Genomic DNA, 12,556 nt, shown 5'->3' with positions numbered 1-12,556 from the left:
TTGCATTCATTCAAAAAATGAACATGCTCATACATTGCATTCATTCAAAAAATGAACATGCTCATACATTGCATTCATTCTATTCATTCAAAAAATGAACATGTTCATACAATACATTTCATTCATTTCATTTATTAAAAAAATAAATATGCTCGTACAATAATTCATTCATTCAAAATTGAACTTGCTCATACATTCCATTCATTAAAAAATAAACATGCCCATATTGTCATTCATATTCAAATCTGAACATGTTTATACATTATAATAATTTATTCATTCAAAACTAAATATATTATTAAATTCTCAAGCGTCTTGCATGAATCCATAGATCAGGATCCACATCGCTAGCCTTCCTTGCGAGCATAAGCCAAGTGTACTATATGTGTGACACCAAGACCACATGCTATATTCGAGCAAAAAATGTTATTGTACATGATTTCTAACTGCTTGTTTAACTTCACAACCAACATCTTATTCAACTTTACAAGCAATTGAATAAATGTCGTCACTAAATAACATTGATTCTACATCATCATCGTCTAAAACATCTATCAAGCTATCTATGTTTGAAGAATAACTATACTGAAGGCTCAATAACTCTTCCGTATAACTGATTTTATGAGACATTAAATCCATAAATTCATCAAAGATATTATTTTTTAAGACCAATACAAATCTCTCATTAGTGTGATATGTGTGGTAGTATACCTTAACCCTTTGAGAAGCCATCATTATTTTTCACCTAAAAATAATCGCAGGAACAAGGTCAAATAAAATTGGCCATAGAGCAGGAACGATGCTGCATAATACAAGATATGCAACATATAATTACATAGACACTCACACGTAAATGATTTAATAAAAAAAAGGCTATTATATATACAAAGATAACATAAAATCATGTAATTCTTTTACAAAATAACTAACTCATGCAATGTTTTAAAAAAATAGCTCATTCAAGTTGTTGTTTCAAAAAAATAATAAATTCAATCATTTAAGATGTGCTTACCAAAAAACTCACCCTCGATGATTTTTCGCTAATGAAGTGTCGTCGATGAATCACCGCCTATGATTCGCCAAAAATTCACTACAAGGATGAGAGTCAATAGCGATAATTTTTTTGTTGCTATTGCGCTATTTCTCACCTTTATTGGTCTATAATGATAAGAATTCTCGTCGACAAGTCATTGTAAAAAAATGGTCTTTGTTGACCAATAACGGTGACATTTATAGGTCCTTGTTAAAGGTTACCCAACACCAATGAAATTACTCGCCAGAATTGAAAACACTAATAGCGGCGAGGTTGTTTTAACAGTGATATCTCTGACTCACCATTATAAGCTACCTATAGGTTATAACATTTTTGTATCATCGTTATTGCCTATAATGATGAGCATTAACTCCCCGTTGTAAGCTATAACTGGGAGAATTTACTCGCTGTTATAGGCTAGCTATAACGATGAGACAAGGATCTCACCTATAACAACAAGATAGAAATGTTGTCGTTATAGGCTATAAACTTGCAAATTGAAAACTTAAAAAAAAATTACACTGAAAACTTGTAACCGAAATATACATTCAACAAAAATGTCAAATACACTTCAAATATACATCCTCAAACATTCAACTTCAAACATACATCCTCAAATATTCACTTCAAACAACCAACTTTAAACATACATCCACAAACATTCAACTTCAAATATACATCCTCAAACATTCAACACACTTCAAACTATTGACATACACTTCAAATATACATTCAACAAAAACTTTAAATACACTTCAAAAAATAAACATACACTTTAAAAATATGAACTCCCCTACATCCGCTCCAAGCCTGCAACAAACATACTTCAAATACAAATCCACTACATCCACTTCAAGCTCGCAACAAACACACTTCGAATACAAACTCACTACATCCTCTCCAAGCCTGCAACAAACACACTTTAAATACAAACTCACTGCACCCTCTCCAAGCCAGAAACAAACATATATACTTCTAATTTCCACATAAATCAAAATTTAATTACAACAAAGAGTTTAGAAATCAAATCATTAATTAAAATAATTGTAGCAAAGAGTTTAGAAATCAAAACATTAATTAAAACAATTGTAGAAAAGAGTTTAGAAATCTAGGTGTTTACCTTGGCTGGCGGGTGGTGAACTGATCCACAGGGAGGAAGAATGCCCACCTCCTCGTCTTGAACAATACGTCGACATCTATGAATTTCATGCAAACAATATTAGATAAAACTACACTATAAATAATTGAATCATACAAGAATATTCATTATCATACAAGAACAACATTAAATCAAATGAACGCCAATAGCAAGACCATGGAGTTAAGATAGCACACAATTATGAAATATAAACAAGGGCCATATATATTTTTGAACTCATTTTCATAAGGAAAAAAGAACATAAAGGTGGAAAACAGAGTAGCAACACATGCACTTATATTACACAAAAGTAGATATTCAATTGCACTTATATCAACTTCTAGGTCTAATCACGAGTCCTTCAACCAATTAGGACTTTCTGGCAACACAGGGTCTTCCTTCTACACTTGTGATAGAGACATGGTGCAGTAACAAAAATGCCCTACAATATCAGAAAAATGCCCAACTTGGTTATGTCTATTGTTTAATCACATTTATTATTCCTCGCTTGTGACGGAGACATGTTTATTGAAAAATGATTAGGGTGTCTCGACATGATTAACACATGAGTAAATAGACACATAATGTGTTGATGATACATAGGTATGAGTCAATAAACATGCTCATATAGATATGGGTTCGAAATCACTATCTTTTTTTTTTCGTGTTCCCATCTGGTTCATTAAATTTTTAGATTATAGGAGTTGGTGTTAGTTTATGTTTTGTTTTTCTTTCTTCGATATTTTTTGGGGGTTTTGGTCTGCTTCTCTTTTTTTATGTAGTTCCTTAAATCTCTGGAGTGTAGAGGTAGAGATTAGTTTGTGTTAAGTTTTTTTTATAATAAGCTAGTTACTTTATGTTTATCTATTCTTTCAAAAGCTAGCATGCACTTTCATAGATGTATCCAAAAATTTACAGTTGTTTCAATGTATATGGTGATTTGACCACAAAGACATGTTCAACATAGTTTGTTTATAGGTCAAACCTTGGGTGGTGTTATTTCAATATAAAAAGCTCCATTTTTGAAGTTTTGAAATTTTAGTACATTGTGGGCATTTGATTTTTTAAGTCTTTGAATAAGTTGCTCACTTGTCACAATCACATTACTCAAAACTCATTCTTTTATTAAACAGACCTTGTAGATCACATCCATAAAGTTTGATATATATAGATATATCAATCAACATTACATAAGATACAACTCCATAACAAACTTATCATGAGTAAATCCAATAGCTAGTTACTTCGTGTTTATGAATAGCAAAAAATAGGTTGAACACGTGTACGTAGTGGACATGTCCGATTAGTCATTAGTCCATCAGCTGGTTACTTTATGTTTAGCCAACACTACACAGTCACTTCTAATACTCATACGTGCCAAATACTTCTAAAACCATTCACGTATATAATATATATATATATATGTGTGTGTGTGTGTGTGTGTCTGTGTGTGTGTGCGCTAATTGAAAAAAAAAACTAAAACACTAATTAAATATTCATTCTAAAACCATTCATATATAATATATATCCTAAATAAACACCATTCATATATATATATATATATGCTAATTGAAAAATAATGCAAAACTTATATTTTTGTTGAGGCATACACTGTGCAAGGAGTCTTTGCATGGAGAGCAAGCTATGGAGCTTATGCCCAACCTGTAGACTCCATGTCATGCCAAATGCATATGTGGATGCACCCTTCTCTCTTGGAGTTTGCAAATTGTAAATTGATAAATAAATTTGTGATTTGTAAGAACCCCAACATGAATTGTTTTAGAATAAACAACCAAAGAAAATGATAATTAAGCTTGAATAACATCAACAATTATAAGCATTATGTAGAACTACCAATATTGTTCACAACAACATATACTACTATCAACAACATTATCATAAAATCTATCAGCAATATTAAAAAATTTCCCAATGGAGGAAAGATATAAGGACAATGCACAAAGAAGAAAAACATGCTTAAAATAATTACTAAAACCCCAACACCACTGAAAAGCCATTGTATGTGTGTGTAAGAGAGAGAGAGACAGTTGTCCAATACAATAAAATTAGTACATGCTCAAGCATCAAAAATTTTAATTGATACGTAACACTGTAAGTATTAAACAAATGTGAAATGATGATAGTACAAATAACTTCCATTAAGATCAAACTATCAATTTTCTATGAAACAAAAAACAAAAATGAGGAAAGAAGGTAACCTCTTCTAAAAATCGAAAACAGGGAGATCGACAAGCTTTCAACATCGATCAGCTCCTCAACAGTGATCAAAGGAGAAAGGAATAGGATGGTGGAACACATCTGTGCGTGGGGATAGGGGCAGTTGGGGGGCTTCTAGCATCCTCAAAAGAATGGTGAAACGATAGGGATTTCGTATCAATCGGCTCCACGAGGACAATGAGAGGGCTTCTGATGTGTCGATCATCTCCACCTCCACAACAACAAACAACAAGGGTGCCTTCGACAAAGAATAAGATGGTGTCCTCGACAGGGTTCCGATGCTTTCAGTGAATAGAGGAGACACCCAAATCCTGGACAGTCGTTGTGTCCTCGCCCAAATACGAAGGGTACTTTTGGTATATTCGCTCAAACCCTAGAAGAGAGAGAGAGAGAGAGAGAGAGAGAGAGAGAGAGAGAAAACCCATGGAAAACCCTTTTTCCCCTCCTAAAAAAAACCTATTTTTACGTAAGGTAGCATATCAAAAAAAGGAGGGAGGGAAGGAGCTTGGCAGGGGTCGTCGAATTGAGCAATGAGGAAGTGGGAGGGAGGGAGAAAGACAAGGGGTTGTGAGAGTGAGCAACGAAGAGGGAGGGACTCAATGGAGTGAGCAGGGATCAATAGACGAGAGAGTAGGGAGAGATGAGAGAAAGAGAAAGAGAGGGAGGCCTCCGTCGGGGTCTATCTTTGAAAAATAACCCTATAACGGTGAGAGTGGGATCTTTCTGTTATTGATAAATAACGATGATATTTTTGAGTGTTAAATATATTTGTTAATGTGTTTTAACCAATATCTAACGACCATAAAATCTTGTTATATAGTAAACCTATATCAGTGAGAGCCATATTTCGTCGTTATTGATTAATAACGATGAGATCTTTTGGTCCTTAAATATATTCATTAATGTGTTTTAACACAATATCTAATAGCCAAAAAATCTTGCCATTATACATAGGTATTTAACGATGAGATGTATACAGGGGCAAGGCATTCATGGGGACATAAATATCATCATTGTTGATGAGTTATAGTGGTAACATTAATGGTTGTAGTAGAGTAATAACGATGATATATTTATGTCCTTGCTATTACTTATCAATTAACGGGGAAAAAAATCTCAAAATTATTGCTCTATCAATAGTGGCGAGATTTTTTGTCGCCATTAAAGAGTTGCCACTATTGACCCTCATCCCTATAGTGATTGTTGTCGGAGGTAAGCACATTTAGAACCACAAAAAACCCTAATTTATGCAAAAATGGCCTTAGGGTGCGACAATCAGTCTATTCAATGGTCACATTTAATGCTCGTACAAAATTCGCTAATAAGAAGAAAATTCTCATTGTATTCATCTCTAATATTTGCAATGTATCGGAAAATCTACAATTTTCTTAGGAAATCTGCATATTAAAAACAAATTCTCAATGACATGATTTGTGAAGTTAGTACCTAATTTGAAGACTGTTTTTTTTAGTGTGATCTTCATAAAAATTTGCAACATATTATTTGTGCAGATCTCCAATATCTGGGGATCTCCTTGAGGATCATTTACAAAGGTTCTATGCAAACTTCATACAGTATATGTGTAACCATATCTATGAACTTCCTGTAGTCAAAACTACACAAGCTAAATTCACATATATAGTATTAAGTTTGCATAACTGAATATGTGAACTTTCATTAATTAAAGCCTATCGTAACTTCACAAGTATTCCACAAAATTTGAATATATTGACTAAAGTTCACATAACTGATTTTGCGAACTTTCTGTAATTGAAACCTATAGAAACTTTACAAATATTGCATATGATATTGCCAAGTTTTTTGAAGACTTAAATGTGAACATCCCCATACTTTTGTGATTGTCCCTACTATCATTAAATATGACACTTCAATATTTAAAAATGATGGTTCACAATTTAAGGTTTGTTTTAACATTTAAAAAGTGATGGTAAGCATATAGCTAACGACTAAAACAACAAAAGAAGGGTGTCATGACTAAGGTGAGGATACTGAGGTGGTGAATAATGTTGATGACCTATTTTCAATCGAAGGAGAATGCCCCAATTATGGAGAGTGCACAGGTGGATGCTGAGGAGTTTGAGGTGGAAGATAAGCCTTTTGAGGAGCAAGTGCATGCTCTGAGTCAAATTGCAGGATTCACATGATCAAAAGTTGGATTGCAGAAGAGGCGGTTTCTCCTCAATTATTTGCTCGAGAGAAATGAGAGTCCACAAATAAAAATAGTAATATGACTGGCATTAAGAAACCAAAGATCGAACCCGTAATATAGAGCTATATATTGTGAATGTTTGTAACATGTTTATTTTTATTGAATCAAAAGAATACATGTACGAGAAGGTTCATTTTTGAATGAATATATATTTTAAACAAGTTTATTTTTTAATGAATGAAATGAATATATGTATGAGCATATTCATTTTTTAAATGAATGAAATGAAGTTGTATGAGCTGGTTATTTTCATACAGATCTCGCAAGTTTTGAGATGGTTTAGATACAAGAAGTTCATAGATTTGGTTGTGCGAACATTGCACTATGTATGCAAAGTTAGTTTGCGAAAATTCAATCATGAAGGAATCATATATACGATTATGCAAACTTTAAACTATATATCAGAATTTAGTAGAATATTTATGAAGTTTCTACAGGTTTCAGTTACTGAAAGTTTGCATATAAGGTTATGCAAACTTCATACTATGTATGCAAACTTATTGCAATAATTGCGAAGTTTCGACAAGTTTGAGTTATAGGAAGTTCACAAATATAGTTATGTGGCATTTTTGAGGTTAAAAAAAAAATCAAGTGAATCTACTTTTTAGTGAGAAAATGCTATACCTGGGGAGCGTACCAATATATCACACAAACATCAAGAGGTCCAATGTGCTAAGGTTAAAATGGTTATTTTAAAGCCTAACAATTGCGATTTTGGAAATCGGACATATTTTTGAAAATTGTAAGAATTTTTCGGAAAGCACACCGTTTTTGTCATACAATACAATTATTTTTTGCAATAATAATATGTTACCCCAATCCACATGTCCTATGCAACTACAAAAAGGATAACCCAAGTTTTTTTTATCATTTATAACCAGAAGAAATTATGTTCAAGCCTCGAGACTAGTGGATGTCAGAATAGTGTAAAACTCCAAAGCTAGGACCCTCACTCTCATGGCCTATCTCAGGCTTTTTGCTTGTGCAACAAGATATGGACACCCCTAAGATTTGAAATTCAGCTGCCCATTTAAAGGCTTTGTCCGAATACCACTACCCAGCTATGCCAAACCCCTCGGGGCTGCCATAAGTTGCTACTATTATGCGGGCAGGCAAAGAAATAGAAGACCCTTATTTGGATGGGAAATAAGGTTACAATTACTGACTGCAAGTTAGAAAATATAACAAACATCACCAATTTATTATTTGCTTGATACTTTTGCCCTTTTATCTCATGAAAATTCAGACAACTGATTTTTCAGGAGACAACTTACATGGCACATGATTTTTTCAGGTGACAACTCACATGACACTTGTTTTTTTCCGGAGACACTTACATAGTACATGATTTTTTTAAGCAACAATTTAGATAAGTGGTTTGACCAAAACATCTAATTTTTTAGGCAACAAAAGGGTAAAATCATGTATAACATATTTTGAGTAGTGAATTGGATGTGTTTAGCTAGTATGAGAATGGTGCCTCAGTGAGTGCACTTTACGTCATTGTTAGATTATAATACGCTTGAACATAAAAAAGTTTCGAAACATAGGCTGTTGAACGTAATTTTGTCATAGCTTAGACAGATTTTCTTTTCTTTGAGAGAACGTAAACTCGATTTTATTAAGATAAATGGAGTCATAGGTTATAACGTTAAAAAAAAAATATATTTTAAAAATAGGCGATATTTTCGAAATAACTGCATTTTTCGATTAATTCTAAGCTGAAATTACAATAACTGCCCTTGCAGTTTTCCTGAACTGCAAAGTCGCCCCTTCGTCACCGCCCTGCATAAGCATTTCCCGCTCGTTCGACGCAAAATATCCCTCCGAAGGGATTGAAGGCTGATCTAGGGCTCTCAGATCCACTCTTCTTCTTCTTTGTCTACTGGTGGGCGTAAGTAGTTGCCGCGAAGTTCGTGCTTCTTCGTCCCTCTTGGAGTAATCTCCCGCCATGACCCGTCTGAGCTGCGAGAAATTGGCGATATGGACCGTAGTTGCCGTCGTCCTGCAGATGATCGGGCTCTTCTTGTTCGTATCTGCGTTTTTTCCCATGAAATCGGCGATCTCGGGCATCAGGTACGCACGGTTCTATCGTTCTTCGCCCTAGAAACTGATCAAATCATTCGATTTGTCATCTAAACCGATTGAATGCTTTCATTGACAGTGGCCCAGATAGTTATCGACCTTTATGTGATCAGTCGGTTGGCCAGGATGCACGGAAATTGCCTCCTCATGAGTTGAAATCTTTGTATAAGGCAAGCATTGCACGTTCAAATTGCTGTTCTTTTCTTCTTTTTTCTGTTCCTTGTTTTTTCAGTCCCCTATTGATGCCGTTTGATTGTTGTGCTGTCTTGTTTTAGAAATTCATAACTACGAAATAGAAAAATTTAGCTTGGCGTTGTATCATTTCATCTTCCGAAGACACGTAAAATCGTACCTGTAATTGAGCACAAAAGGTTGCGGTTTGAGATCTTTGTTTTAGGATTGTTCCCATGAAGGAAGTTTGATATCGTTGTGCTCGTTTTTGTTCCCCTGTATGGTTCGTACTATCTTTAGTTATTAGAAATTCGTTTTTAGAATAAAACAAATAGCAACCATGATTCTGCCAACCAGTGGCGGATCCAGGATTTTGCTTCAAGGCGGGCAATTTTTTTTTTATAATAAAATAAAATAAAATAGTTCCTAGAGCACCAGCAGCCCATTCGAACATTGCCCCTGGATTTCTTTCTAGACAGCAAGTGCCTGGTCAATACTCGTGGGAAATTAATCCCTTATGGCTTGAAGCTTGAACTCAGTTGGCACCTTGAATCACAGCCACAGTTGGATCCATTGGTGGAGTCTTTGGGGTGGAGGGATCTTGCTAAGAGTATGCTCTGATGGTTGGGGTCCAGCCCCTAATCCTTCTCATTTATTGACAATTTCTCTCATTTTACCTGGATAATCCTTCTCAGAGTTTTTTCTTCTTTTCCGTCGCTTTCATGCCTATTTTAAAACTCAATTCTCCCAAAATATTCAAACTCTCCAATGTGATGGAGGTGGTGAGAATTCCTCCAAAGAATTTTTAGATTTTCTCCAAGATAATGGGATACATCGTAGAGTTTCTTTCCCGCACACTCCACAACAAAATGGAATTGCTGAACGCAAACACAGACATATTGTGGAAAGTGCAATGAGTATGATGCATGGTTGCAACTTGTCTATTAGTCTTTGGACAAGAGCTTTTTGTAATAACCGAAAATTTTATGCAAATTTTTATGCAATTAAGTAGAATTTATGTGTTTTGGGCCTAGGATCCGCTTCCCGGATCCATAAGAATCATACCTATGTTAATTATTATATATATAATAATAAAAGTAAAGAAATAAATAAAATTATTTTGGGTTTGATTCACGGTTGGACCCATTTGGATCCAACCTATGGATCCACCTTTATAACGTGATCGGATCCACATTCAAAACCGGACTCGAATCCACGTTCATTATGGATCCAACATTAAAGAGCCAACTCGGATCCACGCTAACAACGGATCGATTGTCGCGGGTCGCGGGGTTTGGACCCGGGCCCGGTTGCACCAACAACGACTTTAAAAAAAAAAGAAAAAGAAATCGTGCCCTAACACGATTTTTGCAAAAGGGGAGGCGCAAAACCGTCGGGGGTGAGGGCTTATCCCCTCCATTTTCGGAAAGGGGAGGGGGTTCCCCTCTCGTTAAAAGGGGGAGAGAGTCTCGCCCCTCTTCCTCCCACTACGTCTCTCTCTCTCTCTCTGTATCCCATCTCTCTTCTCTCTCTCTGTCTCGTTTTTGCGCGCGAATGCAAGGTCACCAGGGCCGGCCGACCTCTCCTTCGTTATAGCAACAACCACCTCGCCGGAAAAAGGTAGGGGTTACTGTTTCTTTTCTTGTTTTGGTGTGTCTGGTGTCCAAGCATTGATGGGGTTACGGTGAGGCTCTAAATCGATTGAAAGAAAAGGGGGTTTTCGAATAATGAAAGGGGGATTTGGGGTTTATTAAATCTAAATGGGTTCGGGTTTCAGATAGTAGGGTTTTACTATGATTTTGTGTGTGTATCGTGTTCCAAAGTTTGTATTGTGTCTCAAATAAAGGAGTTTCAAAATTTTTGAGGAGTTTTCCTAAGGATACAACGATGGTGCTTTCGTGTAAAGAAATCAAATAAATTTTGGGGATTTTCGGTTCAAGGTAGGAGTTTCACTGCGGATTGCTACAGTAGGATTTTTCTACTGCGTTCTATTCTCGTGTTTGAGGTTTTGATCTGTGCAGAAACCATGGTTTTTGAAAAGGGTTCTGTGTTAGGTTTCACCCAGAATTCCTGATTAGATGAATGAGATTAATAATTTTTTTTTGCCGGATTATATTACTACATTCTGTTTACCTATATCCTCCTTGTGAAATCGATGGTACCAGGAGATGAGTCTATCATATTGTTGTGAAAGAACAGATAGTTGTCAAATCCATTTATACAATTGGTATACAGGGTATTGGTTGAGATTTGAAAAGAAAAAAAAGGGAAAGAAAACACAGCCATAATTCGATTAGTTGTTTATTTATATCTAATCTGTTCGGGAGGTCTTGGAGTTCTAATTTCAAACTCGTGTTCACACATATTACTCTCTTGTTTTTTTCTTAGCTATATATATCAATACGGTGATGAAAATAGATGGTTTGCATTTTTCTTAAACTGCATATTTTCTTAAACTACACATTCTCTGATGATAAATGTATATTAAACTCCATAGTTGCTTGGGTTCAAGTGCATATTAAAATGCACAGTTTATTATATTCAAAGTGCATACCTTATGGAATGTTCAAATGCTGGATTAAGTTGCACATTAGCTTGTGATAAAATGTCCATTGAGTGGCCTATTCCCTAATGATCAATTTCATGTTTGATGCATGACGGTTGGCTCATGTAGAATGAATTGATAGGTATAGTTGAACGAATTAATGTTCTTAAGGATGGATCCATAGTTAGATATACTTTGTGATGTTATCTCCTGCGTATCATATGGGTTGGGTACCTGATGCGGGTACTTGGACTGTCAACTTGGGTACAAGTTTCTTTAGGAAAGAAAAAAAAATGCATATATCATTTGCATTGTGTGCTGCCGTTGTAGATTCCAAATTCTTACCTGCTTATGATTAACACGTTTTGCGTGGTCGATATTCAAAGGCAATGTTAACTATATGGGTATTTTGTGAATATGTACCAATATGAAATGTTGGGTCATGTTGCAGTTGCACAAAGGGGCATATGGTTAAAGAAACCCATGGATGTAAACTTTAGAGTGACATAAGAATGGTGGACTTAATCTCATGAATGGAGTTCTTCTCATGTTTCAGTTTGATTTTAGCATGTTGGATATGAATGCATGCCTGTTATCATGTTATTGCAAAGTTTGTTTTGGGAAGTGCATGATATGAATGTGTGAAACCCTGAAAATTCAATCTTTAGATCCGGGTTATGTTCATGTGTGTGGATGCTAACACATATTATGAATGAAAAGTCTCATGTGCCTACATTTATGGGACATGTTTGATTATCGTGCATTTATGAATTGGTTTCAAGTACATGTGTATACATGAAATTGATGTATGTTTGGCATGCACAATCATGCATAAATGTTCTCATGTACTTATGAATTATAGATGAATGCATGTGTGTTAAGTGATTACGTGAAATCACTCACACATGGATGATGAACACGTGCATATGACTGTGGTAACTCATGCACATTGTTAAATTGGTTTGAATGGATGTGCATTTGGAAGCATGTTGACCTCATTGCATACATTGCTTATTGTTATGCTTTTTGCATACGATGCATCGATGGTCTAAATGAATCATCATCGGCCTGGAGAGCCGCGGGTTTGGTTTCCTTTTACATATGTTTTTAACTGCA

At 35.2% G+C, this 12,556-nt stretch overlaps 1 protein-coding gene and 1 long non-coding RNA gene across 2 annotated transcripts in view; one reads left to right on the top strand and one right to left on the bottom strand.

Moving 5' to 3' along the window:
- Positions 1-1,623: 1,623 nt before the first annotated feature.
- Positions 1,624-5,091, bottom strand: LOC149816502 (uncharacterized). Its single transcript, XR_016427751.1, has 3 exons — positions 4,391-5,091; positions 2,154-2,229; positions 1,624-1,939 (listed from the first exon to the last, which is right to left on the bottom strand). It is a non-coding gene; the product is annotated as an uncharacterized LOC149816502 (long non-coding RNA).
- A 3,356-nt stretch (positions 5,092-8,447) lies between these two features.
- LOC149816501 (Alkaline-phosphatase-like family protein) overlaps positions 8,448-12,556 on the top strand; it is a 169,919-nt gene continuing 165,810 nt past the window's right edge. The window contains exons 1-2 of the mRNA XM_089986596.1: positions 8,448-8,715; positions 8,804-8,894. Coding sequence (XP_089842722.1) covers positions 8,591-8,715; positions 8,804-8,894 — 216 coding nt within the window. The 5' untranslated portion in view covers positions 8,448-8,590. The remainder of the gene's footprint in view (positions 8,716-8,803; positions 8,895-12,556) is intronic.

Source organism: Nuphar pumila, chromosome 14 (assembly GCF_984573655.1).
Source record: "Nuphar pumila chromosome 14, dmNupPumi1.hap1.1, whole genome shotgun sequence".
In the NCBI taxonomy this organism is placed as follows: domain Eukaryota; kingdom Viridiplantae; phylum Streptophyta; class Magnoliopsida; order Nymphaeales; family Nymphaeaceae; genus Nuphar; species Nuphar pumila.
The sequence above is the reverse complement of the archived record's forward strand: the minus strand, read 5'-3'. Positions and strand labels throughout refer to the sequence as shown.